Source organism: Podarcis muralis, chromosome Z (assembly GCF_964188315.1).
Source record: "Podarcis muralis chromosome Z, rPodMur119.hap1.1, whole genome shotgun sequence".
In the NCBI taxonomy this organism is placed as follows: domain Eukaryota; kingdom Metazoa; phylum Chordata; class Lepidosauria; order Squamata; family Lacertidae; genus Podarcis; species Podarcis muralis.
The window spans coordinates 12,534,295-12,550,005 of NC_135673.1; the positions used below are offsets into that span (position 1 = coordinate 12,534,295).

General features: G+C 46.6%; 1 protein-coding gene across 11 annotated transcripts in view; it reads right to left on the reverse strand.

The window, feature by feature from the left end:
* Positions 1-4,665: 4,665 nt before the first annotated feature.
* Positions 4,666-15,711, reverse strand: part of GAPVD1 (GTPase activating protein and VPS9 domains 1) — a 52,829-nt gene continuing 41,783 nt past the window's right edge. For all 11 annotated transcript variants that reach the window (XM_028714540.2, XM_028714542.2, XM_028714539.2 and 8 more), the window contains 9 exons: positions 15,515-15,637; positions 15,260-15,389; positions 14,021-14,130; positions 12,853-13,012; positions 12,383-12,570; positions 11,549-11,762; positions 10,449-10,521; positions 8,909-9,106; positions 4,666-5,709 (listed from right to left, as the gene is read on the reverse strand). In XM_028714540.2, the coding sequence (XP_028570373.1) occupies positions 5,569-5,709; positions 8,909-9,106; positions 10,449-10,521; positions 11,549-11,762; positions 12,383-12,570; positions 12,853-13,012; positions 14,021-14,130; positions 15,260-15,389; positions 15,515-15,637 (1,337 nt within the window). In that variant the 3' untranslated portion in view covers positions 4,666-5,568. The remainder of the gene's footprint in view (positions 5,710-8,908; positions 9,107-10,448; positions 10,522-11,548; positions 11,763-12,382; positions 12,571-12,852; positions 13,013-14,020; positions 14,131-15,259; positions 15,390-15,514; positions 15,638-15,711) is intronic.

Genomic DNA, 15,711 nt, shown 5'->3' on the forward strand with positions numbered 1-15,711 from the left:
GAGGACTTGAAGATATAGCTGCCAATATCGTAATGTTGATACACAGTGGTACCTCGGGTTACAGACGCTTCAGGTTACAGACTCCGCTAACCCAGAAATAGTACCATGGGTTAAGAACTTTGCTTCAGGATGAGAACAGAAATCGCGTGGTGGAGGCGCAGCGGCAGCAGGAGGCCCCATTAGCTAAAGTGGTACCTCAGGTTAAGAACAGTTTCAGGTTAAGAACGGACCTCAAGAACGAATTAAGTTCTTAACCCGAGGTACCACTGTATACAACTGCAAAACTGCATTTGGAATACTGTGTATTCTGCCTGCCTCACTCCAAAAGGATCTTGCAGAGTTGGGAAAGGTTCAGAAAAGGAAAACCAAAATGATTGGGGCTGGGGGGTGGAGAGTGGCTCTCCTAGGAGGAAAAGTTGCAGAATTGGTGACTTTTCAGTTTAGAAAAGAAAAGAAAAGAAAGGCAAGAAAGAGGGGACATGATAGAAGTTCATACAATGATGCATAACATGGAGAAAGTGAATAGGATAAAATTTTATTCCTCCCTCTCATAATGCTAGAACTCAGGAACATCCAGTGTTGAAAGATTCAGACTTATTCAAGCAGGGCACAATTACCGTATTTTTTTCACCATAACACTCACTTTTTTCCTCCTAGAAAGTAAGGGGAAATGTCTGTGCGTGTTATGCAGGAAATGCCTATGGGTGGCATGCCTACGGATTTTCCTCCTCTAAAAACTACATGCGTGTTATGATTGGGTGCGTGTTATAGAGCGAAAAATACGGTAAATTATGAAACTCAGACCCGCAGGAAGCAGTGACGTATAAGTAACTGACATCAGCAGGAACAGCCACCAATTTGGAAGGCCTTAAAAGCAGGTTGGACAAATTCATGGAGGATAACACTTTAAATGGCTACTAGCCACAATGGCTATCCTCTGCCTCCACTATGCTTCTGAATACTATTTGCAGGAAGTGAGATGCTCATTTGCTTGGTTCCAGCTTGTGGGCTTCCCGTTAGGGACTCTGGCTGGCCCCTGTGAGAACAGGATGCTGGACTAGATGGGCCATTGGCCTAATCCAGCAGATTCTATTATGCTCTTAACAGCGCGTAAGGTCACAGAGGTCAAGCCATCATAACTAAATGGGGAGCCCTAGGGTAGTACAGAAACTTGGCCACTAGATGTCACTCAAGGCATGCACAGGTAATATGCCCAGGTCTTTGCCAAGGACAGGGCTTTCAGAAGTCCAGTGTAAGTTTCAATAATGCTGGAGCCCTGAGATCATGGAAAGTGTCCTACGGCAGTGTCAGCAGCTGAGGTATGTGTGTTGTAGAGAGGGGAGGAAGAGGTGTGTGAGAGTGTTCAGGGAACATCACTGATACAACCCCAAGAGAGGGAGGGTGCCGCCAGATTACTGTATATGCTTATCAAGTGTTTGCAGGTAAATTAAATAACATTAGCCATTTAAATGAGCATTTAGTCTGATTTGACTGTGGGGTGGTTAGATGATGCTGAATCAAAGCAAGGGTCCCACACTTTACTATGCATTTTCCAATCAGGTAGGTAGCTGTGTTGGTTTGACGGAGTCGGAATATTTAAAAAAAATGTCCAGTAGCACCTTAGAGACTTAGTTGGTCTCTAAGGTGCTACTGGACAATTTTATTATATTATGTATTTTCCAATCACTTCTTCCTTATTGCAGAAAGTAAAATCTTTGTTCAGAATGAAAAGTGGGTCATGCAAGACTTCTTGCACAATCTGGAATTTGCAGTGCCAGTATGCAATTGAATCTCAGCTGGAAATATCGAGTCTGCAAGTGACTGGAGAAGGGGGAAATCCCCCAAGAGGCAGCTGCTTTCCTAAGCTGATCTGCAGGAATTGAGGAGGGGGAACTGTATGCATTGCAAGGGTGTGGGTGTGAGACTACTCTCACCCACTTCTGGCCAAGGGTGAATCTGGCTCTTGTGCAAAGAAGTTAAGTATTGCTCACTTCCAATGCCTTAAGGACAGAAATGTGACATTTTATACAGATGTAATATTCTAATAACCAAACAGAGCCATTGAGGAAAAGAAAAGTGAGGTATCTGCAAGGTCTGTAGAAGACAAATACAGTGGTACCTCGGGTTACAGACGCTTCAGGTTACAGACTCCACTAACCCAGAAATAGTACCTTGGGTTAAGAACTTTGCTTCAGGATGAGAACAGAAATTGTGCGGCGGCGGCATGGCAGCAGTGGGAGGCCCCATTAGCTAAAGTTAAGAACAGGTTAAGAACAGTTTCAGGTTAAGAACGGACCTCCAGAACGAATTAAGTTCTTATCTGGAGGTACCACTGTAGTTCCTTAAAATAAAAAGGACACCCCCCAAACAAAGCAACCCAATAAGAACTGAGCATGCTCAGTAGCAATAGAATGTTGAGTGACAGCTGGAAAAGAAAAGTAGTAAACAAGAGCCTATGGAACAGAATGGCATGCTGGAAAGAGAAGTGCCTGGCTGAACAGAAACAGATATTGAGGATACGCTGCAACATTTTCTTACCAGTACCATGGCAGACAAACACAGATTCTGACTCTGCTGTTGGATTCTCCTCTGCGTGGTACCACTCATAAAGCAGGCCGCTGACAAGGATGACAACTTAAGCAGGCATACAAACTCATCTTCAAATATTTGGTGAGAGCAAGCTCTCTTTATTTTTCCATTGTAAGGGCTAGAAACTTGATTTTTTTATTTGTAAAGGTTTTTGGTATGTTAATTCTGTGCCAGACACCAGTGATTTAACTGCACAGCCTCCCTGAGGGCTCTTGTGGAATGCACCAAACATTTTGCTTTCTGAGCAACAGTTGCAGTCACCATTCCAAAAACTAGGTTGGATCAAATTCAAATGTGCCTATCTTTCTGTCCGCGCTCTAATAAAAGAATACAAAGCCCTAATAACCCACCAAAAATATGCCTACAGCAGAAAATGCTGGTTGAACCTAATTAGTGCGGCAAAGGGGAAAAATCAGTCACTATTTTGGAAATTGGTTACCTCCGGCTCCCCCAAGGCTGTTTCCCTTCTATCCACACAAATTCCACCTGACCACTGGGTCTCCTATTTTCAAGCTATGTATGAGGATGTTGAATATCCCATTCAGGAACATGAAATAGAGCAGCTGGCTAAATGGCTGTCAGTCTCAGAAACAGAAGTGAAATGTGCCGATTGAAAAAGACATCAATGCTTCTGTCTTTTAAGCATTCATCGTTCATGCTTCTGGTTTTAAAGCGGAAACGAAACAGTGGCTCACCAGAAACTAACCCAACATACATTTATCCACAAGAGTTGAAGGACCTGTTAAGAATTTTGTTCCCAGAAAACAAGCTATGGGTGGCAATTGGGCCACCACACACAAAGCAACCCTGCTCTCTGCCTCTGGGTGCAGTAAAGTGGGGAACTCCTGGTCCTCCTACTGTTAGATGCCAACTCCCATCAGTCCCAGTTGGTATGGCTAAGGATCAGGGATGATGGCAGCAGGTTCGTCAACCCTCTCCTATACTGTCCAAAAAGAGAAAGGGGGAAGCAGATAATGACAAAGACTCTCTGCTTGAAAGCCTGGAGAGGCGCTGCTACTCAGTATACATGAAACTGAGAACCCCTTCGGTCCATCTAGCTCAGTATTGCCTACACTGACTGGAAGCAACCATACTGTTTTGGAGACAGGAGTCTCTCCAGCCCTACTTGGATGCCATTGGGGTTTGAACCTGGGAGCTTCTGCGTGCAAAATAGATGCTCTACCACTGAGAGACAACCCCTTGATTGTACAATCCATCACATTTTAACTTGTAAAACTCAAGAGGAAAACTACTCTTTAGCCCCTTCCCCCAACATGTGCAGCAACAAGTTTGATCAAACCCACAGGCAGAAGTGTTGTGATGAGAGTGGCAAAGGCAGGGTCCGAGCTGAGCTTGCTATGTCAAAGAAAACACAGCTGTAAACTCTGGGGCCTGTTTGCATGTTCACTTGTGACCCTCCAGCTGTTGCTAGGCTCTTGACTCCCATCATCCTTGGTTGATCCATCCTTGGCCATCCTTGCCTGGGGCCGATGGGAGTCCTGGAAAATCACATCTGGAAAATCACAGGCTCCCCAGGCTAAGGTTACACTGGGGAAGGGGGAGTTATCATAGTCCATTTATAATTATGTAATGTACAAGCAAAACACACACAGAGTCACTTATTTTTCTCTCTGATTAGGAACACTTCCTCTCTTATATCCCTTTGTATCCATGTTTAAATTGTAAGCTCCTTAGGACAGGGACATGCCCTGTCATTGTAGAAAGATAGCACTATATAAGTAAGAAATGATCTGTGGTCCTGCTGTACAGGAAGCCAGCCAGGCAGCCTGGCCTTCATCCTGGATACTCCATTCCACCTCCCCCCAACCCCAATTCCCTATTTTCTTCTCTGCTTCCCCCCACCCCACATCTCCAAGATAGCCAGAGATTATGCCTAGTCCTCAACCAACTGCTTTTATACACACACAAAGGCAGCCCCATAATTTGTATAATAAACCCCTATATATTTGTTTTTCTTATTGAAGAAAGAGGAGTGTTATCCTAGATACAACCAGTTTAAAACTACAAACAGCAAAGAGAATGAGAAGCCAAAAGACACACAAAGATTTTCACCCAAATGCTTGATGTATGCTTTTAATACGAATAATCAAAATATATATTACAGATTCTGGTTTCGTAGGGGGAAAGTTCCATTTCGGGTTTGTACAGTATACACAGTATTTCCGAAGGAAAACAAAAACAAAACAAACGTAAGGTTATTGATGTTTCTTTCGCTTATATTTTAAATTCTCTTCAAGCAATCCCGCTTCCCCCTATAAACCCTTAAACATCACCTCTTTTGTGCAACAGATGAATAACTCTAATGCCCTGTCCAAAATTAGAAAGAATGTGCTAATTATGATAAAGGCCATATGAATATCTTCCAGTTTTAGTATACCATTTGGTGAGCATTTACATTTTAATAAATACATTGCTCTTTCATGATTCAAGTTTGACCCCTTCACTTGCTGCAAACTCTCCTCTGTGACTGGTGCATTCCGTCTCAACAAGACAAATGAATTCTTGTAAATAAAAATCATTAGAAAGTGCTTACCTTTATTCTCTCCACTCACCAAGTTTTTAAAAAGTTCTAACTAAACTGTTAAGGAAAAAAATTTTTTTGACATGGAGCTTGTGGCAGCAGAAAAAATGCCTGGAGATTCCAGGATACTTTAACAAGTGGTCCCTTTTATCTTTATTATGATTTGACACAGTGCTAGTTTCTATGGGAAAGAGGAATCAAAAAGAAAAGGAAACACACACAACCAAAATAATACCTCAAACCACCCTGCTGGAATTAGTCCAATTAGTAAAGGTTTGTTTGAAAATGCTTGGAACTCCTTTACAGTATTTACACATGGAGGTCTTCTCTCTTTGTTTTCCTGTAGCCTGATGGGCAGAGACCAGGCGTCATACATTCATAAAGGTCCTCCTCTGTGAGCCATTTGGTTCTCAGCAGAGATGCTGGCTGGGTTGGGTTTACTTGCGCTCGTCTATCGTTTTAATGAACTCAACTGCCGCTGTGAACTGCATCCACCAGTAGGATTCTTCTCCAGTTAAACAGTTGGCGTAGAAACTGCTGATGTACTGGACAGTGGACAACAAACAGGGCGGATTGGCCTGCAGAGAGGAGGAGATGTATGTCACGGTTGGCAGGCCTGTTGTCTCCAGAGGTCATTGGACTCCAACTCCTATCAGCCCTAGCCAGCATAATTTTTTTTTCCACCATGGTGCCTATGTTATGGAATGCCCACCCTGCTGAAATATGAGAGGTCCCCATCTGCATGGGCATCCCGTCTGCTTTGGAAGGCACACCTGTTTACACAGGCAATTCCTTTGCTGTCTCAACCTGAGACTCCTGTTTTAATTACTGTGTTGTTCTAATGGTATTGTTTTGTGGCATATTTTAAAGGTAAAGGTACCCCTGCCCGTACGGGCCAGTCTTGACAGACTCTAGGGTTGTGTGCTCATCTCACTCTAGAGGCCAGGAGCCAGCACTGTCTGCAGACACTTCCGGGTCACGTGGCCAGCGTGACAAGCTGCATCTGGTGAGCCAGAGCCGCACACGGAAACGCCGTTTACCTTCCCGCTAGTAAGCGGTCCCTATTTATCTACTTGCACCCGGGGGTGCTTTCGAACTGCTAGGTTGGCAGGCACTGGGACCGAGCAACGGGAGCGCACCCCACCGCGGGGATTCGAACCACCGACCATACGATCGGCAAGTCCTAGGCGCTGAGGTTTTACCCACAGCGCCACCCGCGTCGCACGTTGCCTATTTTAAGTAAGAGTATTTATATTTTAATGCTCGTGCAATGGGTTTTTATACTTGTAAGGTGCTTAGAAGCCTATTTTGGCATCAAGCAGTTATTCATCATCATATATGATGGGAGCTCAAGTCCAACAACATATTGAGGGTACCATGCTAGCCCCCGTTATAACAGCTTGGAAAGCAGGCAAAAATACCATTTAGAAATACAACTGAATTCTGAACTCTGCAATCTGAAGAAGTAATGGGGAAGGCAGGGACGCGGGTGGCGCTGTGGGTAAAACCTCAGCGCCCAGGACTTGCCAATCGTATGGTTGGCAGTTCGAATCCCCGCAGCGGGGTGAGCTCCCGTCTTTCGGTCCCAGCGCCTGCCCACCTAGCAGTTCGAAAGCACCCTTAAGTGCAAGTAGATAAATAGGTACCGCTTTATAGCGGGAAGGTAAACGGCGTTTCCGTGTGCTGCGCTGGTGCAGGCTCGCCAGAGCAGCTTCATCACGCTGGCCACGTGACCCGGAAGTGTCTCCGGATAGCGCTGGCCCCCGGCCTCTTAAGCGAGATGAGCACGCAACCCCAGAGTCGGACACGACTGGCCCGTATGGGCAGGAGTACCTTTACCTTTACCTTTACCTTTAATGGGGAAGGCACCTGCCTTCCGAGGAGGAAGATGGTGGTGCTTGGTTCCTTGGGGGCAGCAGCAGCAAAGTGCAGGTGGCCAGAAGGATCGGGGTGGGGTCCCCATGAACAAAGATACCTTAAGGGACTGAGGCATTTAGCCCCCTTCCAACCACCTACTACAGGGGGGAGGCAGTAGCTAGGGTACACCCTCCCCCTCAAAATGTAGGAAGACTCCCCACCCCAATTCTCTCCCTCTTCCACCTCCAATTTTATTCTGCTTGCAACCTAGATTATAATCTCATTTCTTCTCCACCACTCAAAAAAATAATTATGTATGGTAGGATATGCTGGGAGGGAGGGAGGAACTGTGTCCCTCTCTCCCAGAAGATAATGTTGGCCAAGGGGGAAAGAAGGGGTACTGAAAGGGCTGATGACCACCCCTCTGAGCCCCATTCTCTCTCCCTCTTAGAAAGAGAGATGGTTTGTCGGGGTTTAGCTCAGAGCCATAGGATGGAGACAGACCACACACCACGCAGCACAGGAGGGGCAGGGCCTTCCAGAGAAACACACTGAACACCCCCTAATTGAACCCTCTCATGAGAAAAGGGTACAGAGGAGTCTGGTGTGGAAGAAGTCAAAGGACCTTAAGCCATACATGCCACCCTGCGGCCCCTGCCAAGGCAGGATTAAGTGAAGCAGCAGGTGGAGGCACTGTGATTGTTGGAGACTCTTTTCACCAATGACGCACCCCCCTCCCAAGGCCTGGTCCAGCCACTGGATAATAGCTGCCACAGCAGTTGAACCAGCCAGAATCAGGTAAGGCACAGCATACATGTACAGTGGTGCCTTGCAAGACGAAAAGAATTCGTTCCGCGATTCTCTTCATCTAGCGGTTTTTTTGTCTTGCGAAGCAACCCCATTAGCGGCTTAGCGGCTTAGCGCTATTAGCGGCTTAGCGGCTTAGTGGCTATTAAAGGATTAGCGGCTAAGCTGCTAAAAGGCTATTAGCGGCTTAGCGGCTTAGAAAAAGGGGGGGAAGCGGGGGGGAAATGGCGAGACTCGCAAGACGTTTTCGTCTTGCGAAGCAAGCCCATAGGGAAATTCGTCTTGCGAAGCACCTCCAAAATGGAAAACCCTTTCGTCTAGCGGGTTTTCCGTCTTGCGAGGCATTCGTCTTGCGGGGCACCACTGTAAAGCAGGCTCCCCAAACTTGGCCCTCCAGCTGTTTTAGGACTACAATTCCCATCACCCCTGACCATTGGTCCTGTTAGCTAGGGATGATGGAAGTTGTAGTCCCAGAACCAGCTGGAGGGCCGAGTTTGGGGATGCCTGATGTAAAGCATCCCCCACAACCAAGAATAATAGGAACAGTAGTTTGCGCTGGGAATTGTAAGTTTTTTGGGGGTATCTTTAAAAGTTGAGATTCCTGGATTGCAGAGGGTTGGACTGCATAACTCTTGAGAGTCCCTTCCAAAAATATAATTCTATTACTATAGCCATCTGGACTGGACTGGAGACTAGCCTAAAACAGTATATCCTGCCCCATACCTACTGGATATTTTCTTCTAAGGAGCGCCCAATAGCCCCCATGACCTTTGCATGGTTCTTGGGTGGGGAAAGCCATCTCTCTTGGGCACAGACCTGAACCTTGCAGTTGGGAGAACAAATGTCCCTTTTTGTCACGGGCTTCAAGCCTAGCCCACAGGTGCAGCAAAATGGCAGATGGGAGACAGGGGCAGGAGGATGGACTGTGTTACTCAGCCATGTCTCTACTCCCCCAGTGCAAACAAAGAGCAGAGCAGGCGGGAACCAGGCTGGTTCACTTTAAAAAAATTACGACACCTGCAGAGAATGTTTCATGTAGGGAAAAACTAAAAAGCGGTCTGCAGTCTGAGTTGTTTCATGAGCGAGAGACGCCCAAGGGGACATCACCCTTACCTTTATGAGAACAAAGACGAGAACAGGGACAAAGTCGTCTGCTCCAGGAACAGAATCTTCGTTTGCCAGGCTCAGCAGGTTCATGATGGTGGAGCACATCCGCAAGACACACTGCAGCTTGTCCCGCGGGGTCTTGTAGGCGCTGATGGTGCGGATCTCAGACTGTGCTGATGGCCATGGTGCTTCGCGGAGGTAGACCTGCAAGGAAAGGAGAAGACTTGCTTCTAGCCCAATACAGTGCAGTGTTTAGAAAAGGGAGGGTCTACATACAAACACGATTAACCCCTTGCATCCAGCAATGTGTACATATACGGCACATGGTAAACATGCAAGCTTATTAAAATACCCGTGATTGGTGTAGCGTAACGGTTAAAAGGCCAAACTATGAATCAGAAGGTCCCCAGTTCAACTTTTCACACTCGCTCACCCTTGGAGCCTCAGTCTGCAATTTGGGAAATACTAACGCTGACTTATCTTACTGGGTTGCTGGAAATATTACAACTAGAACCTGCGTGTGATGTGCTCCAAATGCTTGAGACCTCTATGCAAATGTTATGCGATATTATAACTAACACCTGCTACGCATTTTGAAAACTTTCCTGTTTGCTTTGTATTTGGATCGTAAACAAATTCTGCGTGATCATTCCTGAGATCCAGGAGCAAGTGTTCACCCACGGTTGGAAACAACCAGAGCCCCGTTTTGAATCAAGATGGCAGACTGAAACTTTCAAAACTGCACTAATTCTAACCACTGATCTTTTGAGTTTTTTGGTACAAAACAATGAAGATTTGTAAGGAACCACCACACAAAAGGCAGGAAGCTTCCACGTGCTGCCAGATAAGAATGGGACATATGGACTTGTTGGGACTACTTATCCATTGAGCCTAAAAGGACTGGATGCACTTAGAAAAGCTAGAGCCACAAGACGGTTACTACTACTTCCAGACCTCACTGTGGTGAGGAGAAAAACTTGTACCAGCAAATATTAAGTGATGCAAACCCTTTCATGTACTTACCAATTCAGTCAGAACTAAGACTGAGTTAATGGGTGCTTTTCAGCCTAATCTGATCCCCAAGCCCAGAAAGGGAATGGCATTAAAGCTCACAAGCACACAGCACAGCCTCTAGCTTAGTACTGTCTACACTGACTGGCAGCAGTGGCTCTCCAGTGCTTCAGACAAGAAGTCTCTCTCAGCCCTTCCTGGAGATGCTAAGGATTGAACCTGGGACCTTCTGAATGCAAAGCAGATGCTCTGCCATTGAGCTACAACCACATGCCAAACTTTCAACCATACAGGACAATCACTTCCACACAATCAATCTGAATGTTTAGGGAGAAGAGTTCTTCCTTCTCCCAACTCCAGCATATCCAAACTGGCTGTGTGTGTGTGTGTGTGTGTGTGTGTGCGCACACAAAATTCAACCCCCCACCCCCATGCCACAGTGACACTCCACATCATGAACTGCCATCTTCAGTCACAAGTGGTACAGTTCAGACAAAGTCTTACTCTCAGGTGCCATGCACCACCAAGGACTTACCTCAGGAATCTGGAGTGCTTTATGGTTTGCAGTCACCACTTTAGCTAACCTCTGTATGTGATCGTAAAGAAGCCTAGAAACAAAGGGGGGAGGGGGGAGAACCAAACAATTTAAGTAATATAGATGGCACAATCTGGGATTCTGCATAGCGAGCACCGTTAGGTAGCAGGGGGCTTCCTTACGCAACCTTCAGTTCCTTGCAGCAGCACCCCTTACAAAAATCTGTCCTACAAAGGAGTCTGGGCTGTCAACCCAATAACTTGTATGGCTTAAGCGACTAATTGTATTTAAATATAATGCCTCAGTGAAAGTAACATTTTGAGGTTACTGAAGAAGGACGCAAGAACTTGCAATTAAAAAACCAATCAGCTAGCTTCAGAGACAGATCAGACTATCCATGTTTATCCTGTCTTATTTTGGCACAGCAGAGACCAAGCATTGGCAAGGCTGCCACTTTTCCAGAATCTCAAGCCCTCATTTTCTCTCTTGTTGCCTCTAAGGTCAGGCTATATATACAGGGGTGTGGGGGGGGAGGGAGAGGTAGATTGGGCCCAATACGGAAGGGGTGGGGAACCTCAGGCTTGAGGGCCCAGTGCAACCCTTCAGGCCTCTCAATCTGCCCCTTGGAACTCTTCCCAAGCCACACCCCTTCTTCCCAAGCCACACCCTCCACTCACCCCCTGAGTGGTTTTGTGTCCTTGAAATGTGTCCTTGAACTCTGATAATGCCTCTAAAATGGGTAAGTAAAAAAGAGTCTATTGTACAAAGGTAAGATCTACACCTATTGTTCTGCCCACTTGCTCCACCCACCACTTGCATGCAGCCTCGGAAAGGTTTCCCAGACTAAATGTGGCCCTCAGGCTGGCAAATGAAAGCCCTAACAAAACCCAAGTTCAGAACAAGTGTGCAAACTGAACACTCATTTCTTGCAAAGGAAGCAATGCACCAGAAGGGAACAGAATTAGGGTATTTGAAAAAGCTACAACCAGAAGCAAACTTGGGCCTGCACAGAAGTAGAGGAAGCCCACAAGGAAAGGTGGCTGTAGCTTGCCCTCTGCTGCCATTATTGCTCAAGCCTGAAGCAGCCACGTCCCACTCACTGGTCACGCAGGATGTCTCCATCCTGGTTAGGGTAGAAGGCCAGTTTGAAGATGCGGTTCATGACGCTGCGCTCAATTGCCAGCTGGGCATCCTGGAGCTGCTCCTCGCTGGCGTTCTGCCAGATGACATCCTGGGCCATTACACCGTAGAGAAACTGGAGGAAGTCCTCAACTTGGGCAGTTTTGTCATCCGCTGCCGTCAGCTTCTGGAAATCTTTGGCAACAAAGCAAAAGGGAGTAAATCACAGGGCTGGGGAGGAAGAAGCACTCCCTCTCTCCTCACACACAACCTAGGAATTGTTAGAAGCTGCTCCAAAATTACAATCCCCATGTGTTCTCCAGGAAAGCCATGACATCTGAACTTGGCAGTGCATGCGCATCACTATTCCCTTTGCAAAGAACCTGCACACGTTGCAAAGGAGAGCTGGCCAAGAGCACTTCTAAGGGAGAAATGTTTAACTGGATCTACACAAGAACCAAGACCAGCAATATGTACCACATGGGCCTGCTGCTTCCTATTCCATGACTGGTTCCTGCCTTCTCTGCCTAACTTAAAATGTCAAGCAGCTTGATGTCACAGAGTAGGACTAGAAGCCCCTTCTGTGAGATCATAGCAGCTCAACCAACTGGAGTCAAGGTCTCCCCAATGGCAGACTAAAACTCCAATTATGAGTCTTCCCCTCACCCCTTTTATCTTAATACATCTTGGACCATTCACTAGTGTACAGCCAATGGCTCAACGTCACCCAGTAAATCTTTGAACCAAAGTGTGCCTGGCCCTACACTGCATACATCCCACTTCATCTCTTGTGCACAATGGCGGGAGTGGCTTACCTTGAATGAACGCCCTTATCTTTGACTCTTTGCTCTCCAGCAACAACCGCACGCACACCGTGGTGAAGTATCGGTTTGCCACTTCTTTGTCTCGCAGGACTCTCTGCAACAGCCTTTCCAGATGGGCCTGGGTGGTCTGTAGACCCTGGCGGCACTGTGTCAGGTAGGCAATATAGGGAGCCCTTTTCCTGGGATTTGGAGGTGGGTGGGAAGAAAAGAGTTGTACAACTCAATGACATCTGGAAAGTGCAAGTTTGGGGGAGGTGCTCCAAGCTGTTTAGGGTGGCTTCAAAGCACCTGCCCCATGAGAAGTGACAGCATAATTCTACTCCCAAATTTATATGAGCGAGATGCAGACAAAATGCTGCCCTTGTTGACTTCCTGGGGGCATCTGACTGGCCACTGCTGTATTAGATGGGCCTGATCCAGCAGGGTTCTTCCTGTGTTCTTATGGAAGGTAAGGGATTTACCTGTAATCCTCAGCAATTGAGGCCAGCAGCTTGCGGCAGGTCCTGTTGTCAAAGCGGCCAACACAACGCATGGTCTCTTGTATCTGAGCCATCAGGTTCTTGTCCTGAAGGTTGATGGCTTCGGCTAGCTGGACTTTTAGGAAGCATACAATTTCGTTGTCTGGTCAAGATGGTGGAAAGTGGGGGAAACTGAGTGAGTAAAGGAGCATTGTGGTAATACCCCCCCCCCCCGCCCCGAGTTGCGGCCCTGTGGGATCACCCCTTGCTGTCCTCCCTGCTATCTTCCGGGGCACAAGAGATAGACTATATTTGGCAACACTTTGCTTTCTCTCATACACTTCCTAGTCTTCGTTTCACACTAACACACACACGCTATATCAGCCTTCCCAAACCTGTTGCTGGATTAAAACTCCCATTATCTCCAACTGATCATGCTTGCTGGGGCTGATGGCAGTTGTAGTCCAAAATTTCTGAGGGGCACCAGGTTGGAGAAGAATGCTCTGCCTAGTTACCAGCAGGTGACTTGGTCATGGTTGCTGACGCGACATCTGGTTCAGTAATACCTCAAGGCCCACTATGGAAAACTCATGTTACCAACCCCTGTTCTAAGTGACAAACTGTGTGTCAAAAAAGTAAAATAAGTTTGACTTTGATAAGAGTTATATATCCAATGTTAGTCCTGCTCAGAGCAGACACGCTGAAGTCAAAGGATTTTTGTTAGTTATGTCCTTACTGCTAGATAAGTGTTTAATAGTTATTGTATCTGTATTCATTTAAGAACCATTAAAAATTTGTTTTTAAAAAAGTTATGTCCCTTTGTTTCAATGAGTCTACTCTGAGTAGGACTAGCATTAGAGAAGACTGGTTCATTGACCACAGTAAAGAGGTTAACACTAAAATATAGCCCTAAGCAAGCATTGTATAACTTATACCCTGAGGCTTTATGCTGAAGGGTGGGTAAGGTATCCAATAAACAGAATAAATTTTCTCAAATTTTCCACTTTTCCTCCGGGGGGGGGGGGGGCGAGGACAACACCACCCTGTCCCTGCTTCAAAATTTCCAGCAATTTTACACATTTCTGAGTGGTGTCATGTGTCAAGTGTGCCTCTTGCTTTAAGTGTGGTTGTAGCTATACTAGAAGTCTGAAAGTCAACAGAGGTCTTTTACCTTCAGGGTCCGTATGATCTGGAAGGCCGTTCCGCGTTGAGTGGGACAACATAGGGAAGGCCACAGAATCTGCTGAACAGAGGGCAAGCCGCAGTTTCTTCTTTGCATCTCTGGGAGGAAGGGACAGAGGGGGGAAGAGAAAATATTCATTTCTGCCTTGAATTTTCATATAAACACCAAAATTAATATATTTCATTTCAGTGGCTCCTAAAAAAAAAGAGTGGTGGTGGTGGACTCTAGCACCTCACGTGGAAATGCTTATTGTCTAATACGAATCTGCTCTCCTCCCTTTTCCAACAGGAAGGAAGTTTATACAGTGGTACCTCGGGTTACAAACACTTTGGGTTACAGACTCCGCTAACCCGGAAGTAGTACCTCAGGGGTTACAGTCTCCACAAACCCGGAAGTAGTACCTTGGGTTAAGAACTTTACCTCAGGATGAGAACAGAAATCACATGGCGGCAGCGGGAGGCCCCATTAGCTAAAGTGGTACCTCAGGTTAAGAATGGTTTCAGGTTAAGAATGGACCTCCGGAACGAATTAGGTTCGTAACCAGAGGTACCACTGTATTGTGAGCCATTTGTTGGAATCCATTTTTGTAAGGTCTAACCCCAAATCCCCTGGAAGAACACACCAGGAGAGGAGGATAGATGCCACAGGGCCTCTCCCATCCCCCAAAAGAGCAATTCAAGTCACTTGCCTTCATGGTGATGGAAGAGCATAGAAAACCAGTAGGCAGTTTCCACTCTCAAGTTACACACTGGAGAATTTCTAAGCAGAGCTTCCAAAAGCAGGGAATGTTATTCAGCATAGAGCTAAATGCCCGCCATGTCTGCCTCAATACATCGAACAGCCTTAGTGTTTGGGCTCATTTATTAATATTCCTACATTTATACCTCACCTTTGCTTTGAGTAGAGTACGTGGTTCACCCTCCCATTTTATCCTCACAACCACCCTGTAGGATATGTATGGGCAAGAGTGTGCCGCTGTTAACCAAGGCTCGGCCATGGCAGAGCTGGAGGATTCAAACTGGTGTCTCTAAGTCCTGGTCCAACACTCTAACCGCCACACTAGAGGCAGAGGATTTCCACCAAACACAGAATCCTAGACAGTATTTGGATCTAACTTTCTTCCCAAAGTCCCTTTGTCTACTGCAGTGAACATCTCTCTCTCTCTCTCTCTCTCTCTCTCTCTCTCTCTCTCTCTCTCACACACACACACACACACAGTCAAGCTACCTGTAAGAGAAAGCTGAATCCTGTGGCTGGGCTGCTTGGCTGGCAGAATCCGGAAGGTCATCTGCGGATATGTTCTGCAAGTTGTCGTCCCGCACAGAGTCATGGATGCTCTCGCCATCTCCAATGGCATCTAAACCCAGCCCACCAAATGAGCATAGAAAAGTTAGTGTTCTCACATTAGCAGCAGGTAGCAGCCATCCTCTTCCCCTCATTGCTTGAAAACCATGATGGCTGGGGGCAAGAACAGACTCTCACCTGCATTGTCATAGGTCACTACAGCCCCCTCATTGGGGCTGGTTCGCTTAATGGCATTCCTGTACTTGTCCAGGATGTCCTCCGCTGCCTGGGCCTGAGCGCTCAGTCTAGGGCCAGAGTCATCTAAAATGTCAAGGGGGGGGGGGGAGAAGCAGCAAAGAATTAACATGGGGGTGGGTGTTGGTCTCGAGTAGGCA